We start from the raw sequence: 23,226 nt of genomic DNA on the forward strand, positions 1-23,226 counted from the left end.
TGTCTTCCCCAAATTAAATGCAGGTAGTTCTCGTGGGTCCCAGCAGAAAACGCTGGGTGTTCCCCGGTCCCCGTCCTCACAGGTCCCCGAACCCCGTGTTTCCTTCCAGCCCTGGGAGCGGCAGAAGTGCCACGTGGCTGTGGCCCCTCCCCCACTGCGCTCAGAATCAGTAACTCTTTGAGACGCTGGTTTTAGAAATAACCGGATGGTCGGGATGACCATCACCTCCCCTGGGGCTGACTTTGGCTCCTGGTGGGCAGGTGGGCAGGTGGGCAGAGGGGCCGGTGGGCAGGTGGGCAGAGGGGCCGGTGGGCAGGTGGGCAGGTGGGCCGGTGGGCAGGTGGGCAGAGGGGCCGGTGGGCAGGTGGGCAGAGGGGCCGGTGGGCAGGTGGGCCGGTTGGTGGGCCGGTGGGCAGGTGGGCAGGTGGGCAGGTGGGCCGGTTGGTGGGCCGGTGGGCAGGTGGGCCAGTTGGTGGGCCGGTGGGCAGGTGGGCAGGTGGGCCGGTGGGCAGGTGGGCCGGTGGGCCGGTGGGCAGGTGGGCCAGTGGGCCGGTGGACTGGTAGGCCGGGCCCCATGGCCTCCCCGGGGTGCCCTGCTCGCCTCTCTGGGCTTTCCCGCTCCAGACCTCGGTCTTTGGTCCTTGTGGCCTGTGTGGTTCTCTGGTGCCTTTTAACAGGCATTTTGTTTTGTTTTAGTATTTTTCTAGCTACTCTATGGAGAATATTGCTCTGAAGCAACTTAGTCATCCGTTCCGGGAAGTGGACTGGGCACCTGGAGTTTCTGTGCCTTGCCCGGCCTGGGCTTTGTAAATGTGGGTGCTGGTGTCCTTATCGGTCTCAGAAATTTCTCAGCCATCGTTTCTCCAAAGCTTGCTTGTTTCCAGTGCACTTTTCTCCCTCTCTTTCTGGGACCCTATTATGCTTTATAGCTCTTTGGTTTTTGTTTTCTTTTCTTTTTTCTCTGTTTTCCATCTTCTGGTCTTTTCATGCTGAATTCTGAATAATTTATTTTTATTTATGTTCAAATTCACTGATTATCTCTTTAGAAAATCTGTTTTGCTGTTAAATTTGTCTGTGTTATGCTTAATTGGGATTTGTATTTTAGTTCTAATAGTTATATTCTTGGCCAGGTGTGGTGGCTCACACGTATAATCCCAGCACTTTGGGAGGCCAAGGTGGGCGGATCACCTGAGGTCAGGAGTTTGAGACCAGCCTGGCCAACATGGTGAAACCCCGTCTCTACTAAAAATGCAAAAATTAGCCAGGTGTGGTCCTGGGCACCTGTAATCCCAGCCACAGGAGAATCACTTGAACCCGGGAGAAGGAGGTTGCAGTGAGCCGAGATCGCGCCATTGCACTCCAGCCTGGGTAACGAGCAAACTTCCGACTCAAAAAAAAAGAAAAAAAAGTTCTGTTGTTCAAGTTTGCCCTTTAGTTTTTGTGTGTGGTAAAATGTATATAACATAAAATTTACCATTTTAGCCATTTTTAAGTGCTAGTTCAGTACAGTCACATTGCTGTGCAGCCTCCACCGCCCCGTCTCCAGATCTTTTCCGTCTTCCCGAACTGAAGCTCCGTCCCCATAAAACAGCCCAGCCCGCCCCAGCCTCTGGCTCCCACCCGTCTCCGTCCAGTCTCCATGACTTTGGCTGTGCGCAGGGACCTCCTGTGACAATATTGGGCCTTTTATGACTGGCTCATGTCTTGTATCTTTTAGTTTTTTAAATACAATTTGCATAGATTTTTAAAATATTTTGTGTGTGATAATTTGAACATATCAAGTCTTTTGTTGTCTGGTGTTTTGTCTACTTTTACTTACATGCCTGGCTGTCTTTGCGTACTGGCCACTTTATTCGAATCATTTTCTGTGGAGTAATTTGATGCCCAAGCGTTCTCCTGCATCGCAGACTCCGTCCTGCCTCTGCTGTGGCGACGTAGGCCAATTCCCCCTGGGAGGTCAGGATCAATCCCCAGGCCAGCACAGAGAATCCCTTTCTGGGTGTGGACTCAGGCACGAGGAGCCAGAGGGGCCGGGGGCGGTCTCAGCTTCCATCCCACGGCGTCATCGTGCGTCTCCTGGTGGCCGTGTTCCTCCCTGGGACTCAGGCCTCCCTGGGCCTCCCTGGGACTCAGGCCTCCCTGGGCCTCCCTGGGACTCAGGCCTCCCTGGGACTCCCTGGGACTCAGGCCTCTGGGCCTGTGGACCGCACGTCAGGGAACGGGAAGAGGAGCTCCCCTAGTGCATCGCTGGGGTGACGGTGAGTGCCACTCCCACGTCCGCCCCTCGATTCCTGGCCCCGTGAGCCCTGGCTGGGGAGAAACAGGTCCAGGTCCCGGAGGCTCATTTGGAGCCAACGCGGCCTCTGGAGAGCCTCGCCCCGGCCCAGCCAGCGTCGCCGCTGAATGGTGCCGTAGCTGGACCTCCAGAGGCTGCCCCACCTCTGTCCGACCCATGGCTTCAGGACGGTAGGGACGTGTGAGGTAAGTGATTCTGGGAGCCCGGCCCGTTGCGGCCCTTCTTTGGCTGTTAAGTGAGTTCCTTGGTCAGAAGCAAAGTCCTGTGGAAAACTGTGATGCTGGATGAGGTATTCCGTCCAGTTTTTTTTTTTTTTTTTTTTTTTTTTTTGAGACGGAGTCTCGCTCTGTCGCCCGGGCTGGAGTGCAGTGGCCGGATCTCAGCTCACTGCAAGCTCCGCCTCCCGGGTTTACGCCATTCTCCTGCCTCAGCCTCCCGAGTAGCTGGGACTACAGGCGCCGCCACCTCGCCCGGCTAGTTTTTTGTATTTTTTAGTAGAGACGGGGTTTCACCATGTTAGCCAGGATGGTCTCAATCTCCTGACCTCGTGATTTGCCCGTCTCGGCCTCCCAAAGTGCTGGGATTACAGGCTTGAGCCACCGCGCCCGGCCAGTTTTTTGTATTTTTTAGTAGAGACGGGGTTTCACCATGTTAGCCAGGATGGTCTCGATCTCCTGACCTCGTGATTTGCCCGTCTCGGCCTCCCAAAGTGCTGGGATTACAGGCTTGAGCCACCGCGCCTGGCCTCTGTCCAGTTTTAACCCTGATGTGTAATTGCTACGAGACTTTGGGTGAGTTACATACCCTTTCCAAACCTCCATTTTCTTGGCTACAAAATAGAGACAATATTAGCTGTTCTGTGTCCAACCATAGAAGAGTGTGATAAATATCAATAAAATGTGTACATGAGTGTTTTGTAAATGCTGAGGCACATTAAAGACCCATTCATTTGTTCTACAAAGATATTTTTGAAATTTTTAGGGATCGTTGTACATGTTCATGGAGCACGCATGGTACCCGGTACAGGCACGCCGTGTTCGCGGAGCACGCGTGGTACCCGGGACGGGCACGCCATGTTCGCGGGGCACGCGTGGTACCCGGGACGGGCACGCCATGTTCGCGGGGCACGCGTGGTACCCGGGATGGGCACGCCATGTGTCATGATCAAGTCAGGGTAACTGGACCATCCATCACCTCATTCATCATTTGTGTTGAGAACATTCCAGATCTTCTAGCTATTTTGTTTTGTTTTTTGAGATGGAGTCTCTGTCACCCAGGCTGGAGTGCAGTGGTGCGATCTCAGCTCACTGCAGCCTCCACCTCCAGGTTCAAGTGATTCTTGTGCCTCGGCCTCCTGAGTAGCTGGGACTACAGGCGTGCAGCACCACACCTGGCGAATTTTTTTTTTTTAGTAGAGACGGAGTTTCACCATGTTGGCCAGTCTAGTCTCGAACTCCTGACCTCAAGTGATCCTCCTGCCTCGGCCTCCCAAAGTGCTGGGATTACAGGCGTGAGCCACTGCACCTGGCCATAAAAGTCTTCTAGCTCTTGTGAAATATAAAATAACTTATGGTTAACTATAGCCACCCTATTGTGCTGTCGAACACTAGAACTACTCCTTTTACCTGACTGTAGTTTTGTGTCCGTTAACCAACCCCCTTCATCCTCCCGCCGCTGCCCTTCCTGGCCTCTGGTGAGCGCCGTCCTTCTACCTCCGTGAGATCGTCTCCTTAGCTCCCGTGCGTGGGTGGGAACACCGGCATTTGTCTGTCTGTGTCTGGATGTTTCACTGAACATAATGACCTCCGTGTCTTACAAATATTTTTGAGGGCAACTACATAGAGGAAATGGTCTGGCCCTGGTTCTAGAAGGTGCAAGAGACCTTCCCACAGGACATTTCAGCCTGGGCTTGGGGCATGGGTGATTAGGTGTCTGGACCAGGGGTCAGAAGGTTTGAGGCTCCCCTGTGTTTGAAGGTGGGCAGAGACGTGCCCCTTAGGTGGTGCCTGCAGTTCCTTGGAGCCTCCTCAGCTCTTCTTTTTGAAATACCTGTCAGGGTCATACGCAGGTTTTTAGCCCTCCCTGTCGTCCTCCTCTTTCCTCCCTCCTCCCTTCTCTACCTTCGTCCTCCTCCCTTCTCCTCTCTCCTCCACCCTCCCTCCTCTATTCTCTCTCCCCAATCCCCACTTCCCTCCACCCTCCACCTCCCTCCTCCCCCCTCCTCTTCTTTTTTTTTTTTTTTTTTTTGAGACGGAGTCTCGCTCTGTCGCCCAGGCTGGAGTGCAGTGGCGCGATCTCGGCTCACTGCAAGCTCCGCCTCCGGGGTTCCCGCCATTCTCCTGCCTCAGCCTCCCGAGTAGCTGGGACTACAGGCGCCGCCACCACGCCCGGCTAATTTTTTTGTATTTTTAGTGGAGACGGGGTTTCATTGTGTTAGCCAGGATGGTCTCGATCTCCTGACCTCGTGATCCGCCCGCCTCGGCCTCCCAAAGTGCTGGGATTACAGGCTTGAGCCACCGCGCCCGGCCTAAAATTTTTTTTATCATGAGATAGAATATACCCACAGAAAAATGCACAAAACATAAATATCCACTTTACAAGTTAATTATGAAGCAGATATTTGTGTAGCTACCACTCGATCAGTAAATGCTTATTGCGGGCACCTTAGGGGGACTGTCCCGTCCACGCCCCCACCTTGACTTCCCCTCAAAAAGTGACCGCTCTTCTGATCTTCAGGGTTATAATGTTGCTGCTTTTGTGGTTTATATCCGTGGTCCCCAGCCTTTCCGGCACCAGGGACAGGTTTTGTGGAAGACAATGTTTTCACAGACCCATGGTGGGGGCGCGGTTTCGGGATGAAACGGTTCCACCTCAGGCCTCGGCGTTAGTTAGATTCTCATAAGGAGTCTGTGACCTGGATTCCTCGCGTGCGCAGGTCCCAGTGGAGTCTGAGCTGCTATGAGGGTCTAAGGCAGCCGCTGCTCTGACAGGATGATGAGCTCCGTTGGTGACACTCACCCGGCCGCCGCTCACTCCTGCTGTGTGGCCTGGTCCATGGCCCGGTACCAGCCCACTGCCCGGGGGTTGGGACCCCTGGTACACACTGTGTGTGCATTTCTTAAGTAATATGATTTGGCTGGGTTTTGAATTTAAATAAGTGGAAAATACCACGTATATTCTTGTGTCTTGCTTCTGTCACTGAACATTAGGCTTGTGAAATTCGTGGTGTGTTCAGCTGCTGAATGGCGTTTAAAACTAACGTGCACAATTCATTTATCTGCGATTCTCGCCATTGGGTTCTTTCCACATGTGAACGAGCTGCCGTCAGCACGTCTGTGCGTGTGAGTGGGGCTTTTCCTACGCAAGTAGTCAGACGTCAGGGTCTTAGGGAAGCTTGTCTTCCGCTTTGCTGGGAGATGCCAGACGGTCCCCTCAGCAGCGGTGGCAGTTCTCACCGCAGAGGGTCCCCAGCTCCTCGCCACAGACGGTCCCCTCAGCAGCGGTGGCAGTTCTCACCACAGAGGGTCCCCAGCCCTCCTCAGTTCTCCACCCCAGACCTCACCACAGTCCCCTCAGCAGCGGTGGCAGTTCTCACCGCAGAGGGTCCCCAGCTCCTCACCACAGACGGTCCCCTCAGCAGCGGTGGCAGTTCTCACCACAGAGGGTCCCCAGCTCCTCGCCGCAGACGGTCCCTTCAGCAGCGGTGGCAGTTCTCACCACAGAGGGTCCCCAGCTCCTCGCCGCAGATGGTCCCCTCAGCAGTGGTGACAGGTCCTCGCCGCAGCCAGCAGTGCACAGGAGCTCTCGTTCTGCCTAATCAAGTACACTTGGGATTGTCAGCGTTTGTTATTTTTCTCTCTCCATTGCATAACTAATTGCGTTTCTCTGATGGCTGATGAGGTTTTTGGTCCACTGGAAATCTTGCTTGATGGCCAGCTCAAGGGCCTTGCCTGTTTTGCTGTTGGATTGTCTGTCGTTTTCTTACTTGCCAGTAGGAACTGCTTTACGTGAGTTTAAAATATGTTCTTGGGGCTGGGCGTGGTGGCTCAAGCCGGTAATCCCGACTGTTTGGAGGCTGAGGCGAGAGGCTCAGTTGAGGCTGGGAGTTTGAGGCTGCGGCGAGCCGTGATGGTGCCGCCGCGCTCCAGCCTGGGCATAAGGCGGGACTGTGGCAGCCCATCCATCAGTCAGTGAGGCTGGGAGTTTGAGGCCGCGGCGAGCCGTGATGGCGCCGCCGCGCTCCAGCCTGGGCATAAGGCGGGACTGTGGCAGCCCATCCATCAGTCAGTGAGGCTGGGAGTTTGAGGCCGCGGCGAGCCGTGACGGTGCCGCCGCGCTCCAGCCTGGGCATAAGGCGGGACTGTGGCAGCCCATCCATCAGTCAGTGAGGCTGGGAGTTTGAGGCCGCGGCGAGCCGTGACGGTGCCGCCGCGCTCCAGCCTGGGCATAAGGCGGGACTGTGGCAGCCCATCCATCAGTCAGTGCAAACGAACAAATGGAAAGTGTGCTCTTTTCTGCAGGATGACGTCATGATGCCCCAGCGGGTGAGGCTGCAACACCAGGCTGCCGTTCAGCACCCGTCGAGCGTAAGTACTGGCCTCCTTAGCGTCGTTACTACCTTTAATGAAGTTCGCACTGTGGTTCTTTAAATAAAGAGTTGTCCTAGGGGTGGAAAGAATCAGGCTCTGGTGCGACTGCCCAGTCACGGAGCGGGGTCTGCGGCCGGCACGTCTCTGAGCCCTCGCGGGTGTTTTCCTCGGGAGAAAAACACACCCCTGATTTTTTCTCCTGTTATTTTTACAGGGTGCAAAGGTGGTTGTGTTGTTTGTTTTTAATCAGCATTTTAGAAGCTGAGCACCTTAGACATGAAAACACGGGCTGAGCGCTATACCGCGTTCGCAGTTAGACGTTTCTCTTGTTTAGACAACCTCGCATGATGGTTTTTATCTTTAGAACGGCTTCTCGGTTGCCCCTCCAAGGCCAGGCGTCCTCGGGCCCCTCCTGAGCCCAGCAGTGCCCCGTGGGCTCCTCTGCCCAGCGGAAGGAAGCACCGAGCCCCACTGCAGACGGTGGGGCACATGGCCCGGGGATCCCTGGAGCTGGTGTCCCAGCCACCCGAGGCTCCTGCCGGCTTCAGGGAAGGTGACTCTGACCTCAGAGACCTCGCTCAAGGTTTTAGAAGTGGGGTTTTAACACTGAGGGATCCATAACCGTCCAGTGCCCGCGGTGTCTGCCCCCGGGCAGTTTGGTGCTCACCCTGGACAGGCCCCTGCCCTCCCGTGGGCACGTGTGCGGTTGGGTCACCACACGGCTCTGGTCACATCCCGGCCAGGTCACAGCCGGGCCGGTCACCGCAGGGTCTGTCCCACGGGGCGCTGGGAGCCCGGCTCCCCACAGAGCGGGTGCTGGTGACCATTTCCCCGGGTGTGTTCCACAGAAATGGCTCATGAGATGCGCTCGTGGGGAAAATGTCTCCAAGAGTGGGAAGGACTTTCGTTCACCCAACGCGAGTCATTTTCTTCTAGTCGGCTTTATTTAGGGTGCTCGGAATTTAGCCACTTACTTTCTGCTCTTAAGAAGTTTAGCACCGTGTACGGCCTTCTCCGCTTCCCAGCCCCCCGCGCGTGAATCTCCCGGACTAGCCCCACCCGCCCCGCGCGTGAATCTCCCAGACTCCCCCCCACGCCCTCCACCTGCCCCGCGCGTGAATCTCCCGGACTCGCCCGCCCGCCCCGCGCGTGAATCTCCCGGACTCGCCCGCCCGCCCTGCGCCTGCCTCCTCCTGAAGGTGCTGCGGTGTCTTCCTTTTCATGCAGCAGGTGCTGTTTTCCCGGCTTGAGTTTGAAACTGAGGATTCTTTTTTGTTTGTTTGTTTGTTTTTTTGAGACGGAGTCTTGCTCTGTCGCCCAGGCTGGAGTGCAGTGGCGCGATCTCGGCTCACTGCAAGCTCCGCCTCCCGGGTTCACACCATTCTCCTGCCTCAGCCTCCTGAGTAGCTGGGACTACAGGCGCCCGCCACCGCGCCCGGCTAATTTTTTGTATTTTTAGTAGAGACGGGGTTTCACCGTGGTCTCGATCTCCTGACCTTGTGATCCGCCCGTCTCGGCCTCCCAAAGTGCTGGGACCACAGGCTTGAGCCACCGCGCCCGGACGGAAACTGAGGATTCTTATTCCCTGAGTTGTAATTGTTGGGCGAGGGGAGCTTGGGGTGGGGGAAGGTTGCTGGGGGGGTCGGGGCAGGGGGCAAGGGCAGGACTGGTGTGCTGGGGCCGTCTGAAGGGGAGGGCCTGGGTGCTGGGGGAACCGGAGGGTGTTGGGAGGGGGAGGGGTGTGGGGGTATGGGGGGGACAGCATTGAGGGGGAGGGGCTGAGACGGGCAGGGCTGGTGCGCTGGGGGTGGGCGGTGCTGGGGGTGCAGCCGGCTGCAGGGAGGTTTGCGTCTCACGTGTGCAGACGTGGGCAGGAGACAGACTGAGACACAGGCCACCTTCTCGGGTGCAGAGGGACCCACACGGTTGCCTCCTTTGGGGGTGTGTCGGGTCCCGGGGCTCAGTGGCCCCAGTGTGGCTGCAGGGCCTTCTGTCGGGGCACATTTTCCACGAGGGCAGGAGAGAGCTCTGTCGTTTGCACCAGATTCTTAAAAGGGTCACGTGTTTGCAAAGTTTAGGAACCACAAATATGTCTGAATATGTTTCTCTGTAGCAACCACAAATATGTGTGAGTGTGACTTAGCGTATCCATGGCAATCGGTGCCACAGGCTCCAGAAGTCGGTTTCCGGAAGTTTGCAGGTGTGGACTACCTGGGAGAGACGTCCAGGAGTGTCTGCGTGTCGGGCGGGACGGGGACCCAGGGATCTAGGGATTAGGGTGGTTTCTACCCCAGCCACAGGTGCTGTGGGGTTTCAGTCACGTGGAAACAGAGTGGTCAAAGACGGCTTTTCTGGGCTGGTTCCTTTGTGGGGAATACGGGAAAATGGAGGGAAAATGCCCTTCAGGATGGACTTCTGTGGACAGTTTATGTCAAGGAAAGTGCAGAGTCTGGGGTTTCCAGGAGGGCCCTTCGCTGTGAGGTGTGAGGTATCACACGTGGAGGCTGGAGAGGAAACGGGCATCCCCGCCACGTTAGCTGCCCGACGGCTCCCTTTGCGTCCCTGCTCTTGCAGCTGTGTGGTCCTGTGGACTGAAAGGTGAGGCAGACCCTGTGCCGGCCCGTGAGGTGGAAACCGTGGCTGGACTGAGCCGTCCTTATGTGAGGTGCCACGTCTTTCACTCGGCGATTTTTACACAACTAGAAACAATAGTTGCCACGTATTTAGAATAGATCATACAAATGTCTAAGAAATTTTGTAATGAGTGTTGACATTTTAGTGGAGGAGATACTTTCAGATGTGTTTTCATTTCCATACTGAAAAACAAGCCCAGACTGGCTTCATTAATGGAGTTGCTTTTGGCAGTTCTTCGTGGCGTGTGTTCAAACGAGCTGGATACTTCGGGATACACAGGAATTCGTGGCGTGTGTTCAAACGAGCTGGGATACTTCGGGATACACACGAATGTGGAGAAAATGCACATGCCTAGTTTGTCTTAATTGTAATAAGACAACCTTGATTTGCATTTTCATTGATGATTTTAAACCTTTTTCTCGCTACTCTTCTCACTGCCTTCGCCGATGCTCTGTTGTGCACTCGGGAGAGAAGCTTCCGGCCCAGGTGCCTCCTCTTCTCCCGATGGCGTGGTTAGGTGGAGTGTCCACACTGTTTCTCCACGTCGAAGCTCTTTTGCAGGAAACTTAGGGATGTCATCATAGTTTTGTTTCACTGAAACAAAGTCAGCTTTAGAAAGGCTGTTATTGCGTGGTTGCATTTTTTAGAAATCATGACCTACAAAAATCTTAATTTGCAGTTGCTGGTTAGTGGTTACGTGAATTACATTGTGTAGTTTGTCCTAAGAGAATGAAGTAAATGCTGAGTGCATACTTGTACTTGGTCGTTGTTTTCTTAAGGTCTTTTACAAGAAACCATCTAATTAGGAAGGACCTTTGATGACAGCTTTCAAAAATGCATTTGCATATAAATAAATCACTGCAGAACCTTAGGAACCCCGCATCGGGCATCGTTACGCAAGGTTAGTAAGAAGAGGGAATGCCGCAGTGCACCCTGTAACATGCCCCTGCTCCTGAGGGCCAGTTGGCCCTCGTGCTTCCTGCTGCTTGGATGCCCGGCTGACCCTTGGATTCCTGGTGCCGTCACCCGCCTCTGTGCCTGTGCTCAGGAGACCCCGGAGAGGAAAGCCTGCATTCGTGGTCACCTCTAGACCAGCCCACACCAAACACGGAGGCTGCCCTGGCTCCGCCCAGCTCCTTTCCAGAACTGACCTCTGTTCCCAGTGTCCGAGACCAGCCCTCAGGGCACAACCCCGCGCACCCTTGTCCTCCTGGTGAGCCTGGTGAGGGCGGGCGCTCCACCTTAGGGCACAGCCTCACCCACCCTCGTTCCCTGGGATGGAGCGTGCAGGGAGGTTTAGGGAAGCGAAGCGAAGGAACGAAGACAGGAGGGTTCCTGTGGAGCAGCCTGAGCCACAGCTTGCCCGTCAGGGAATGGGTGGAGCCGCCGTACCCTGCATCCTCTGGCACTGTCCCCCGCCCCCTGCCTATGCCAAGCCATAATCATCCGGACGGCACGGCAGCCGACTCTCCCGGCTTCTCCTTCTGCCCCCACAAGAAGCTGCATGTTAACGTAAATAAACAGAACTTCCAGCTGCTCTGTTTACATGAAGTCTGCCTTGCACCCTGCAGCCTTTGTCCGAAGAGCTCCCGGAGCGCAGGGCTGGAGCGTCAGCCTCTCTGCACACGCAGCCTGGGAGGGCCATGGCCACGGCCCCAGCCCCGTGAGCCTGTGCCCAGACCGGTGGACAACTTCCCCAGCAGGGAGGGGTCGGAACGTGCCAGACCGGGCCTCGGAGAGGCAGAAGCTGTTGCAGTGACTGACTCTCAGCTCTTGAAGGCCCGGAGTGCTTACGGGCTCTCCTCTGACAGTGCTCTTTGCTCCGGAGGCAGGGAGTGACAGGGTCCCGTTGGACGGGTGCCTCAGGGCTCTGCTGGGCCGTAGTTCAGGCTGTCGGCCCTGGGCGTTCCTCCTTCACCTTCGTCTTCACCATCGCTGCTCAGGAGTGGCGGCCGAAGCCCCCAGTGCTGGTGACTCTGGACCCTGGGGCCTGGCTCAGCAGCAGCAGTGCTGGGGGACACCGTCTGCCTGGTGTTTGGGTGAGCTCCCCGTGCACCCCCAACTGCCTGCAGCCGCACACCAGGGTCCTCCTCAGCCGCCCAAACCAGGGCCCCCCATTAGCTCCCGACACCAGAGGCCCCCCCACAGCTCCCCACACCAGGGCCCCCCCTCAGCTCCCCACACCAGGGGCCCCTCAGCTCCCCACACCAGGGACCCCCTCAGCTCCCCACACCAGGGACCCCCTCAGCTCCCCACACCAGAGGCCCCCTCAGCCGCCCAAACCAGGGCCCCCCCTCAGCTCCCCACACCAGGGCCCCCCCAGCTCCCCACACCAGGGGCCCCCTCAGCTCCCCCACACCAGGGGCCCCCCCACAGCTCCCCACACACACCAGAGGCCCCCCCCCCCTCCCCACACCAGGGGCCCCCACAGCTCCCCACACCAGGGGCCCCCACAGCTCCCCACACCAGGGGCCCCTCAGCTCCCCACACCAGGGGCCCCCTCAGCCCCCCACACCAGGGACCCCCTCAGCCCCCCACACCAGGGCCCCCCCTCAGCCCCCCACACCAGGGCCCCCCATCAGCCCCCCACACCAGGGCCCCCCATCAGCCCCCCACACCAGGGCCCCCCCTCAGCTCCCCACACCAGGGCCCCCCCTCAGCTCCCCACACCAGGGCCCCCCCTCAGCTCCCCACACCAGGGACCCCCTCAGCTCCCCGCACCAGGGGCCCCCTCAGCTCCCCGCACCAGGGTCCCCCCTCAGCCCCCCGCACCAGGGTCCCCCCTCAGCCCCCCGCACCAGGGTCCCCCCTCAGCCCCCCGCACCAGGGTCCCCCCTCAGCCCCCCGCACCAGGGACCCCCCTCAGCCCCCCGCACCAGGGACCCCCCTCAGCCCCCCGCACCAGGGACCCCCCCCTCAGCCCCCCGCACCAGGGACCCCCCTCAGCCCCCCGCACCAGGGACCCCCCTCAGCCCCCCGCACCAGGGACCCCCCTCAGCCCCCCGCACCAGGGACCCCCCTCAGCCCCCCGCACCAGGGACCCCCCTCAGCCCCCCGCACCAGGGACCCCCCTCAGCCCCCCCGCACCAGGGACCCCCCTCAGCCCCCCGCACCAGGGACCCCCCTCAGCCCCCCGCACCAGGGACCCCCCTCAGCCCCCCGCACCAGGGACCCCCCTCAGCCCCCCGCACCAGGGACCCCCCTCAGCCCCCCGCACCAGGGACCCCCCTCAGCCCCCCGCACCAGGGACCCCCCTCAGCTCCCCCCGCACCAGGGACCCCCCTCAGCTCCCCACACCAGGGTCCCCCCCCAACTAGGGGCCCCCACAGCAGTGGACGGCAGGTCGTTCACTCCAAAGCAGTGGCCCCAGGGAGCTGATGTTAGTGTCAAAAATGCAGCTGTTCTTTCTTCAGTGTGATTTAGAAGCTGACGTCTCGCGTCCGTTCCAGAACGTGTCTTTCTGGGCAGGAGCCATTCTCAGCTCTGGCTGCGTTTGTGACGCTTCGCCTCCCGCCTCAGCTCAGCCGCTGCTTCCTCCCTCGCACCCGGCACCCTGCACTGAGGTTGCCTCCCCCGGGTTCACCCAGACGCACTTCACCCTCCTGCGCTGCCCGTCGAAGGCCTCGCCCCTCTCCTGTCCTCAGGACTCAGCCTCCACGGCGAGTCCACAGGGAGCCTGAGCTGCAGCCCTGGGAGCCCTGACCTTCTTGCCACCGTTTTTAGAACCAAGTGCCCTGCAGACTGTGCCAGGCCATGCAGTGGGGGGACTCACCTTGTGGGTCTGAGCTCCTTTCTGTGTGGGGGGCTTACCTTGTGAATTGGAGTTACTTTTTTGTTTTGCTTTTTTGAGATGGAGTCTTGCCCTGTCACCCAGCCTGGAGGGCAGTGGTGCAATCTCAGCTCACTGCAAGCTCCGCCTCCCGGGTTCAAGCGATTCTCCTGCCTCAGCCTCCTGAATACCTGGGGTTACAGGCGCCGCCACCGCGCCCGGCTAGTTTTTTTATATTTTTAGTAGAGACGGGGTTTTACCACGTTGGTCAGGCTGGTCTCGAACTCCTGACCTTGTGATCCGCCCGCCTCTGCCTCCCAAAGTGCTGGGATGACAGGCGTGAGCCACCGCGCCCGGCCCTGAGTTACGTTTTGTGTTGGGGGGCTCACCTGGGGGTGTGAGTTTCCTTCTCTGTGACGGGTTCACCTTGCAGGTCTGAGTTTCTGTCTTGGTCGGTCAGTCGGGGCAGCTTGTCTACATTCGCAGGCGTCCTCACCTTCTGGACTGCCGGGCTGGGGTCATCTGGAGCCGGCGCACTCGCTCAGAGCAGGGATCCTGGCTGGGCACTCTCTCTCCATGCACGGTGGCTGCAAGAACGAGCGTCCAGGAGAGCCTGCTGGAAGCTGTGTTGCCTGTGACAATGTCACCTCAGGGCACAGTGTCACGTGGTGTCATGCTGACCCCAGATTTGAGGGGAGGGAGCACAGACCTCACCTCTCAGTGCTTGAGGGTTGATGGCCACGTGAGGAGGGCAGGCAGGGAGGGACTGTGGTGGGCAACTCGGGGAACACAGCCCCCCGTGTCCCCCTACACCTCCCGTCTGTCAGCAGCCTATCCTTTCAACATTCCGACTCTTTTTTTCAGTGGAATTGCCAGATCCTGGTGGTCCCCATATAAATTCAGACAGAGTTCCAAGATTGCTTGTCGTGACTGACTCCAGCAGCCTGCGCTTTCTGCTCTGCCTGTTGGCACGGAGGCTTTCAAATGAACTAGCTCACAACGTTTCTCGAGAGCCTTGAAAGTGGCTTCTTCTAGGAACCTGGAGGCAGTTAGCCACCCTCTCGTTCACATCCGCTCACTGGGTCCAGGCCCCGTGCTAGGCGCGGCGCCCACAAAAGCTCCTGCCCTGAGAATCTGACGTCTCGGTGCAGGATTAAGCTCAGAGCTCCCCTCTTCCCTGCGCCTCCTCTCGAGAGCGCGAGGTCTCCTGACGACGAGATGCCGGCAGCTGGGCGCTGTGGTGCCCGGGAGGGAGGGGTTGGTCTCTGGAATCCAGGCCTTCGTCCTGCTGTTCGATGCGGTGGCACCGGAGAGAGCTTGCCGCCTTCTTCCGAGGTTAAAACACGTTGAGGCCGAAAAGGATCCTCTCCCCTCCTCCGTTTGTAGAGCAGTGCTCGTGGCTCGCGGTTAATTAAAGCCTCAGGAATTGCCAGCCTCGGGGTTCTACTTTCACGAGATCCCCCACCCCGTCCTCACTCTTGGTGAGAGACCCCACCCGGCGTGGCTCTGCCTTTCCCGGGAAGCCTGAGGCTGGGGGAGTCGTGGGGAGGAGTCGGGCACGCACGGTGGAGGCAGCCGTCCGTCGGCCCCCGTCCGAGAGGTGCGTCTCGTGCCCCGGCGGGATCCAGGCTCTCGGGAGCGGGCTGGTGTGTGCTCACACCACCTGCCGCCCACGGCTGCCTCGCAGGACCCGGCAGTGCTGGCCGCAGGGTCTCGGTGTTTGTGTGTAGATGCTGGGCTCTCGGTCTTCACGTTTCAGAACAGAGGACTTCTGCCTCCAGCTTTTGTCTGCGTTTTCCTTTGTCTCCCCTCAGAATCGTTTCTGTTCAGAGTCAAACGTGAGACAGTGCAGACAGGACCAGAAAGCAGATGCAGTGGTAGACAGCTGGATGTGTGCACGACGGACAGAGACAGGCACGCGGAGCAGTTTAGAAATGCGTCTTGGTCAGATTGTTTGTGGGGGAACCTCCTCGCTGGGCAGGGCGGCAGTTCCAGAGCTGTCCTCATTCACAACTCTTTTTGGCGTGTGCTTTAGGAGAGACACAGGAAAGGTTCACAGACCGAATTCTGCAGCATGTGAAAAGAATTACACAGCCATGGCCGAGCGCGTTTCGTTCCAATTAGAAAATGAGCAAAACATGTGAAAAGACATCTCACCAGGGAGGGTGTGCAGACGGCAAAGAGCCGCGCGAGAAGGTGCTGCTCGCCGGCCTCAGGGAGCCTGTGTCAGAGCAAGGTGCCGTCAGAACGGAGTGAAAACCAAGACGCCCGGCGCTGGCGAGAGGCAGGGAAGCTGGGTCCTCACGCATCGCCGAGGGTGTGAGACGGCGCGGCCGCTCGGGAGACCGTTTCGAAGTTTCTTTATAAGCTAGACCTGTCACTGTTCTGTGACCTGGCAGTTGCCCTCCTGGGCGTTTGCCCCAGTGGATCGAAGACTGTTCACAGAAAAGCCCGAACCTGAATGTTTGGCGTCGCCAGTACAGGAGCTGACTACGGTCATACGCAGCGACCGGAAGGCTGTCCCGGGAGCCGAGGAGCAGCGCGAAAGCCGGGCACAGAAGGCCGCCTCCTGCACGTTCCGGGATCACGCTCTCGGCACGCCACGGCGTCAGGATAGCTGAGGGGCTGCCGGTGGCTGTGAGGGGCGCCTCGGGTCCTCGTGCCCTGGGACGTCTGGATCTTGACTCCATCCGTGTCCCTCTCCTGGTGCGACGTTGACCTTGAGGCCTTGTGATGTTTCCTCCAGGAAGCGGTGAAGGGCACAGACGGTCTCTACAGTTGTTTCTTACATACAGCTGCGATGTGAATTCACACTTTTCTCAAAGTAAGTTTAATTACAAAAAACAGCAACAAACGCAAACAGACGCCTCCCCCAAGCTCTTCATTAACTGCGTTGGTGGAAACGAATCACTGACTACGTATCGAGGCTGCACAAGGTGGAGGCGGATCCAGGGACCTCAGATACCGAGACTGGCTCCCGGTACTGCTCTTTGGACCACGGTTACCGTTTCACTGTTGTCTCCTTGTTGGTCTTGGGTGAGGCGGAAACAGCTCCGTCCGCTGGGACTTGTGGGCTGTGCTGTGAGAACGTCCACTCGGGCGGCTGCCCTCACCTGGGGGGGTGCTGTTTCCTGCAGACGCACCCAGGTGCCCTCTCTCCAGCCGGCTCCTGCCGCTGCAAGCTGAGTGTGAGCCCTGCAGGACCTGCCCTCCTGCCTCTGGATCTCAGGAGCAGAACAGAGCCAGGGCTCAGTGCTGGGAGCCCACGCCGGGGCAGAGGTCAGGCAGGAGGCGGCCGGGCGGCACGGAGGGTGGTGTGGGGAGCGCTGAGAAAGGCTGAGGCAGGTGATGCTCTGAGGCTCTGCAGGGGCCGGGAACGGGTCAAGGCTACTGACAGGACATCACTGAGGCGGGGCTGCTGGCCCGGCGGCCTGGGCAGAGGGTCGTCGGCCCTGGAGGAAGCCGGCTGGTGGCTCTTCTCCGCTTAGGGACACTGCTTTCCGGAGCTGAACGGAGTGGGTTTGGGTGGGTGGCCTGCGGCCAGGGCAGCGGTTTCCTCACATCCACTTTGCGTGTGATTCAAGGAGTGAGTTCTTAGAAATAACTCACCTTGCATACGGGCCGTTTGATTTGAGTTCATTAAGGGGAAATGTCATCTGCGATATATTCTTAGTCCAGCCTAGGGCAGCTCTGCGGTTCACCACTGAGACGCGTGTCCGGGGCCGTCTGCTGTAGCACCCGTCGTTGCTCTGCTGTCCCCAAACAAGAGCAGGCATCCCTCCTCCTCCTCTTCACCCTCCTCCTCCTCCTCCTCCTCTCCCTCCTCCTCTCCCTCCTCCTCCTCTCCCTCCTCCTCTCCCTCCTCCTCCTCCTCGCCCTCCTCCTACTCCTCACCCTCTTTCTCCTCCTCCTCTTCTTCCTCCTCCTCCCTCCCTCTTCTCTCCCTCCTCCTCACCCTCCTCTCCCTCCTCCTCCTCCTCGCCCTCCTCCTAATCCTCACCCTCTTCATGCTCCTCACCCTCCTCCTCCTCTCCCCCTCCTCCTCCTCTCCCTCGCCCTCCTCCTCTCCCTCCTCCTCACCCTCCTCCTCCTCTCCCTCCTCCTCCTCCTCTCCCTCCTCGCCCTTCTCCTCCTCTCCCTCCTCCTCCTCTCCCTCCTCCTCTTCTCCCTCCTCTCCCTCGCCCTCCTCCTCTCTCCTCCTCCTCTCCACCCTCTTCCTCTCCCTCCTCCTCGCCCTCCTCCTCTCCCTCCTCCTCGCCCTCCTCCTGTCCCTCCTCCTCCTCTTCTCCCTCCTCCTCTTCCTCCTCGCCCTCCTCCTCTCCCTCCTCCTCCCACCCTCCTCCTCTCCCTCCTCCTCTCCTCCTCCTCTTCCTCCTCGCCCTCCTCCTCTCCCTCCTCCTCTCTCTCCTCCTCCTCTTCTCCCTCCTCCTCCTCTCCCTCCTCCTCCTCGCCCACCTTCTCCTCGCCCTCCTCCTCCTCACCCTTCTCCTCTTCCTCGCCTCCCAGTGTTTGCCTGACCCAGATTCGTGGCATTTTGGTTTCCTGTCTGGACATCTCTGCATAAAACATGTGAGATGAATACACACAGGTGCACACACACACCTGCGCACCTGGCTGTTTTGGGCTCTGAGATGCACACACACAGGTGCGCACACACACCTGCGCACCTGACTGTTTTGGGCTCTGAGATGCACACACACAGGTGCGCACACACACCTGCGCACCTGTTTTGAGCTCTGAGATGCACACACACAGGTGCGCACACACCTGCGCACCTGGCTGTTTTGAGCTCTGAGATGCACACACACAGGTGCGCACACACCTGCGCACCTGGCTGTTTTGAGCTCTGAGATGCACACACACAGGTGCGCACACACACCTGCGCACCTGGCTGTTTTGAGCTCTGAGATGCACACACACAGGTGCACACACACCTGCGCACCTGGCTGTTTTGAGCTCTGAGATGCACACACACAGGTGCACACACACCTGCGCACCTGGCTGTTTTGAGCTCTGAGATGCACACACACAGGTGCACACACACCTGCGCACCTGACTGTTTTGAGCTCTGAGATGCACACACACAGGTGCACACACACCTGCGCACCTGTTTTGAGCTCTGAGATGCACACACACAGGTGCACACGCACCTGCGCACCTGGCGTGTTTTGAGCTCTGAGATGCACACACACAGGTGCACACACACCTGCGCACCTGACTGTTTTGAGCTCTGAGATGCACACACACAGGTGCACACACACCTGCGCACCTGACTGTTTTGGGCTCTGAGATGCACACACACAGGTGCACACACACCTGCGCAGCTGTTTTGAGCTCTGAGATGCACACACACAGGTGCACACACACCTGCGCACCTGACTGTTTTGGGCTCTGAGATGCACACACACAGGTGCGCACACACACCTGCGCACCTGTTTTGAGCTCTGAGATGCACACACACAGGTGCGCACACACACCTGCGCACCTGGCTGTTTTGAGCTCTGAGATGCACACACACAGGTGCGCACACACACCTGCGCACCTGGCTGTTTTGAGCTCTGAGATGCACACACACAGGTGCACACACACCTGCGCACCTGACTGTTTTGGGCTCTGAGATGCACACACACAGGTGCACACACACCTGCGCACCTGGCTGTTTTGAGCTCTGAGATGCACACACACAGGTGCACACACACCTGCGCACCTGACTGTTTTGAGCTCTGAGATGCACACACACAGGTGCACACGCACCTGCGCACCTGACGTGTTTTGAGCTCTGAGATGCACACACACAGGTGCACACGCACCTGCGCACCTGGCGTGTTTTGAGCTCTGAGATGCACACACACAGGTGCACACGCACCTGCGCACCTGGCTGTTTTGAGCTCTGAGATGCACACACACAGGTGCACACACACCTGCGCACCTGGCTGTTTTGAGCTCTGAGATGCACACACACAGGTGCACACGCACCTGCGCACCTGACGTGTTTTGAGCTCTGAGATGCACACACACAGGTGCACACGCACCTGCGCACCTGACTGTTTTGAGCTCTGAGATGCACACACACAGGTGTGCACACACCTGCGCAGCTGACGTGTTTTGAGCTCTGTTTGTCGTCGTTTTTCACAGATCGTTGGTTGCCGAGTGAGGAGAGATCCCCCTAACTCCACCGAACGATACACACGTTGGATCAACCAGCTGACGCCCGAGCAGCTCCTGACGCAGGTACCTCGCCTAGCGCCTTGTCTGGGGCAGGTGCGCAGGTCGCCTATGGGCGCCGTCTCCTGCATTATGCTGTGGTCTCTTGTGTCTGTGTTGTCGTGGGCCGTGGTCCTTCCGTCCTCACCTTCACTCACATGCCGTCGATCACACGGAGTGGGAGGTGAGGGTGGCCCAAGCAGGCACACATGCTAGGCTGGTCTCAGGCCAGTAGTTCAGACGGGTTCGAGTTCTGAGCTGGGAAACCCAACGGCACAGGTCCACTTACCCGTGGACTGCAGAGGGTGGGAGGGCGAGCTCAGAAATCACACAGCCAGTGTTTCAGAGTCTCCGTGTCCCGTGTGTCCCCAGCACATTCCAAGAGCCAGGCTGCTGCATGCGATGTGGACGACAGGGTGTCCTCGGCAGTGGACTGTGCTGGTGTGAGACTGGACTTGGGGCCACCTGCGGCACCCCCTCGGGTATGAGCGGCTGCCATCTGAGAGAGGGGACATGGCCGTTGCCACACGGGTGGCTTGTGGCTGCCATCCTCTGTGGGGCCGTTGGTGCCACTGGGGGAGGCAGAGACCGCCTTGTGGTCACGTCATGACAGCCCTTCCCTGTACAAGCGGCCGAGGGCGGGTGTCCTGGTTACCAGGCGTCACACTGTGAATGACTTGATGTGCTTTTCAGTGAACTTGTGAAAATACTTAAAACAGGACCTCAGGCAGACTGTGGCTGCCTTTTTTTTTTTTTTTTTTTTTTTTTTTTTTTTTTTGAGACGGAGTCTCGCTCTGCCGCCCGGGCTGGAGTGCAGTGGCCGGATCTCAGCTCACTGCAAGCTCCGCCTCCCGGGTTCACGCCATTCTCCTGCCTCAGCCTCCCGAGTAGCTGGGACTACAGGCGCCCGCCACCTCGCCCGGCTAGTTTTTTGTGTTTTTTAGTAGAGACGGGGTTTCACCGTGTTAGCCAGGATGGTCTCGATCTCCTGACCTCGTGATCCGCCCGTCTCGGCCTCCCAAAGTGCTGGGATTACAGGCTTGAGCCACCGCGCCCGGCTGTGGCTGCTTTTTTAAGTAACGTGCACCTCATGCAAACCGGAATGCGGTTCGGCGTTGCCAGGCTGTTTCTGAACTGCAGGAATCTGGACACGTGTTGAGTTTCGGCCCAGCTCCGACCGCGGTCAGAGCGCTGTTCCCCGAGAGCTGGTTTCCCGGAGGCCGTGGCAGTGAGCTGCCCCGTGGGGGTCAGGCTTTGTCCTGAGTGTTAGGTTTGATGCCAGATTTTTTTTTATTTTCATGTTTTTTAATTAAAGGAAACAAATGTTCCTTTATCAGTTACATATGTATTCACTTAAAACGATTTTAAGATAGACCATTGTGACAGTGTAGTGTGGGAAATTAAAAAAAGCGAAAGGCTGGGCGCAGTGGCTCACGCCTATAATCTCAGCACTTGGAGAGGCTGAGGCAGGAGGATCACTAGAGCCCAGGGATTTAAGACGAGTCTGGGCAATACAGTGAGACCCTGTCTCCAAGAAAAATTATCTGGGTGCAGAGTGGTTCACACCTGTAGCCCCAGTTACATGGGAGGTTGAGGTGGGAGGATCGCTCGAGCCCAGGAGGTCAAGGCCGCCATGAGCCGTGATTGTGCCTCTACCCTCCAGCCTGGGCAACAGACCCTGTCTCAAAAAAAGAAAACGAAAAATTTTATTTCATTTGTCAAAGTTATGCTTTGCTGTTTTATAAAGTCAAACGATATAAAAAATTACAAAGAAAAAACGATGTTACTGCAAACCCACCCCTTGTTCCTCTCAGATGTTTCTGTGTGCAGATCACACACCAGCACCTCGAGGGGCTCCCGTCCCCCACCCCGCCTGCCCCTCTGCTTTCTGTGACCATAGACCAGTTACATTTTCCGGATTTTTATGTAAATGGAGTCCTACACCCTGTGTTGACTTGAAGGATGCCAAAGTGTCCCATCCTGGGACTTTCTGTTTCATGAAGTTCTGTTTTCTCCTCCTTGTCCCCTTTCTCATCTTCTTCTTCCTTTTTCTTTACAGTTTGCTGGTTTGACTTGAGATCCAAGGAAGGTCCGTACATGGCAGTTGTTGATAAATGTCTTTAAATATCCAGATTCCTCCGTCATCCTTTTCCTTGACTATGTTGTGTTCGATGTTGAGTGATTTGCCGTCGGTGCTTTTAGCAGTCAGGCTTCTCTGCGGGTTGCGTCTCCCTGGTCTCATTCAACAAGTTCCTCTGTCCCTGGAGCTCCTGCAAAGCAGTACTTAGAGCTAGAGGCTTTATGGGATTTACAGTGATTTGTTCATTGTCTTGCTGATGTATAGCTTTGTTGATGTATAACTGGCTACAGCAAATGGCCCCTATTTCAAATGTGCAGTTTGATCGGTTTTGACATACATCTGTACCCCGATGAGCCACCACAGTCAACGCAGTGAACATATTTATCCAACACCCCACGTGTCCTCCTGTCCACCCCGGAGCCCTCCCCACACCACACAACCACCACCCCCTTCCTGCCTGCTCAGCAGTTTTACGTTTGCTGGAGTTTCAGGTAAATGTAGTCGTGTGCTGTGTGCTTCACTGGTCTGGCCGCCTTCACTCAGCATGATTACTGTGCGGTCCAGACACGTGGCTTCCTCACAGCAGCAGTGGTGGCCCTCGAACAGCGTGTTGGAACCACACAGGCCACGTACACGTGGGTTTTTCTCAGCAATTGTATTGGAGAAGTTTTTGGAGAGGTGTAACAATTTGAAAAAGCTTTCAGACAAACGGCATGGCCTAGGAATACTGAAAACAGCAATAAAAAGATGCGTCACGAATACATAAAATATATAGAGATGCTACTGTTTTAAAATCATGTAACACCAAAAATTATACACAAATCTATTATGAAAAGTTAAAATTTATCAAAACTTACGTGCACACAAACACTTATAGACCATATGTGGGGTCTTTCACAATTTAGAGAAATTGAACAAATGTAGGGACGCAGAAATTAATCACAGCTGCACAAAACTCACTGCAGTGCATACTGCACGGCTGCGACATTTTACAAACCCCTCCTGCCAGCACAGCCGTGAGCTCAGGTGCCGCGAGTGCTGAAAACGTGGGTGAGGCTGATCATCTCCACATGCACGGCTCCTCCCTCCAGTAAATCACAAATCACAGTGAAAAGTGATCTCTCGGCCAGGCGCGGTGGCTCACGCCCGGAATCCCAGCACTTTGGGAGGCCAAGGCGGGTGGATCACGAGGTCAGGAGTTCACAGCCTGGCCAAGATGGTGAAACCCAGTCTCTACTAAAAATACAAAAATTAGCCAGGCACAGTGACAGGCGCCTGTAATCCCAGCCACTCAAGAGGCTGAGGCAGGAGAATCGCTGGAACCCATGAGGCAGAGGTTGCAGTGAGCTTAGATCGTGCCACTGCACTCTAGCCTGGGCGACAGAGCAAGACTCCATCTCAAAAAAAAAAAAAAAAAAAAACCAACAACAGAAAAAAACAGTGACCTCTCACAGTTCTCACACAGTTTTAATCATGTTTAAGGCGATCCTCTAAAGCCTGCATGACACCCTAGGACCATACACAGTGCCACGGGTGATGCTGGAGGTGTCCCAAAAAGCAGAGAAAATTCGTGACACTACAAGGAAAAGCTGAGTTGCTTGCTATGCGCCGTAGACTGAGGGCTGCAGCTGCGGTCGCCGCCATTTCAGACGGG

The 23,226-nt window shown here is 57.3% G+C and overlaps 1 protein-coding gene and 2 long non-coding RNA genes across 19 annotated transcripts in view; 2 read left to right on the forward strand and 1 right to left on the reverse strand.

Annotated features, from left to right (window-relative positions):
* Positions 1 to 23,226, forward strand: part of B3GNTL1 (UDP-GlcNAc:betaGal beta-1,3-N-acetylglucosaminyltransferase like 1) — a 157,200-nt gene that overhangs the window by 50,100 nt on the left and 83,874 nt on the right. For both annotated transcript variants that reach the window (XM_050763730.1, XM_050763731.1), the window contains 2 exons: positions 6,817 to 6,882; positions 19,424 to 19,519. In XM_050763730.1, the coding sequence (XP_050619687.1) occupies positions 6,817 to 6,882; positions 19,424 to 19,519 (162 nt within the window). The remainder of the gene's footprint in view (positions 1 to 6,816; positions 6,883 to 19,423; positions 19,520 to 23,226) is intronic.
* Positions 17,884 to 19,351, reverse strand: LOC126938970 (uncharacterized). Its single transcript, XR_007720267.1, has 7 exons — positions 19,265 to 19,351; positions 18,878 to 18,987; positions 18,721 to 18,765; positions 18,493 to 18,561; positions 18,276 to 18,387; positions 18,056 to 18,110; positions 17,884 to 17,947 (listed from the first exon to the last, which is right to left on the reverse strand). It is a non-coding gene; the product is annotated as an uncharacterized LOC126938970 (long non-coding RNA).
* On the forward strand, positions 18,001 to 19,253 carry LOC126938962 (uncharacterized). 16 transcript variants are annotated; one of them, XR_007720240.1, is made up of 5 exons: positions 18,001 to 18,426; positions 18,483 to 18,592; positions 18,644 to 18,698; positions 18,752 to 19,030; positions 19,198 to 19,253. It is a non-coding gene; the product is annotated as an uncharacterized LOC126938962 (long non-coding RNA). The 16 variants fall into 16 exon arrangements; XR_007720245.1 differs by having other exon boundaries at positions 18,866 to 19,030; XR_007720252.1 differs by having other exon boundaries at positions 18,976 to 19,030.

This window comes from Macaca thibetana, chromosome 16 (assembly GCF_024542745.1).
Source record: "Macaca thibetana thibetana isolate TM-01 chromosome 16, ASM2454274v1, whole genome shotgun sequence".
In the NCBI taxonomy this organism is placed as follows: domain Eukaryota; kingdom Metazoa; phylum Chordata; class Mammalia; order Primates; family Cercopithecidae; genus Macaca; species Macaca thibetana.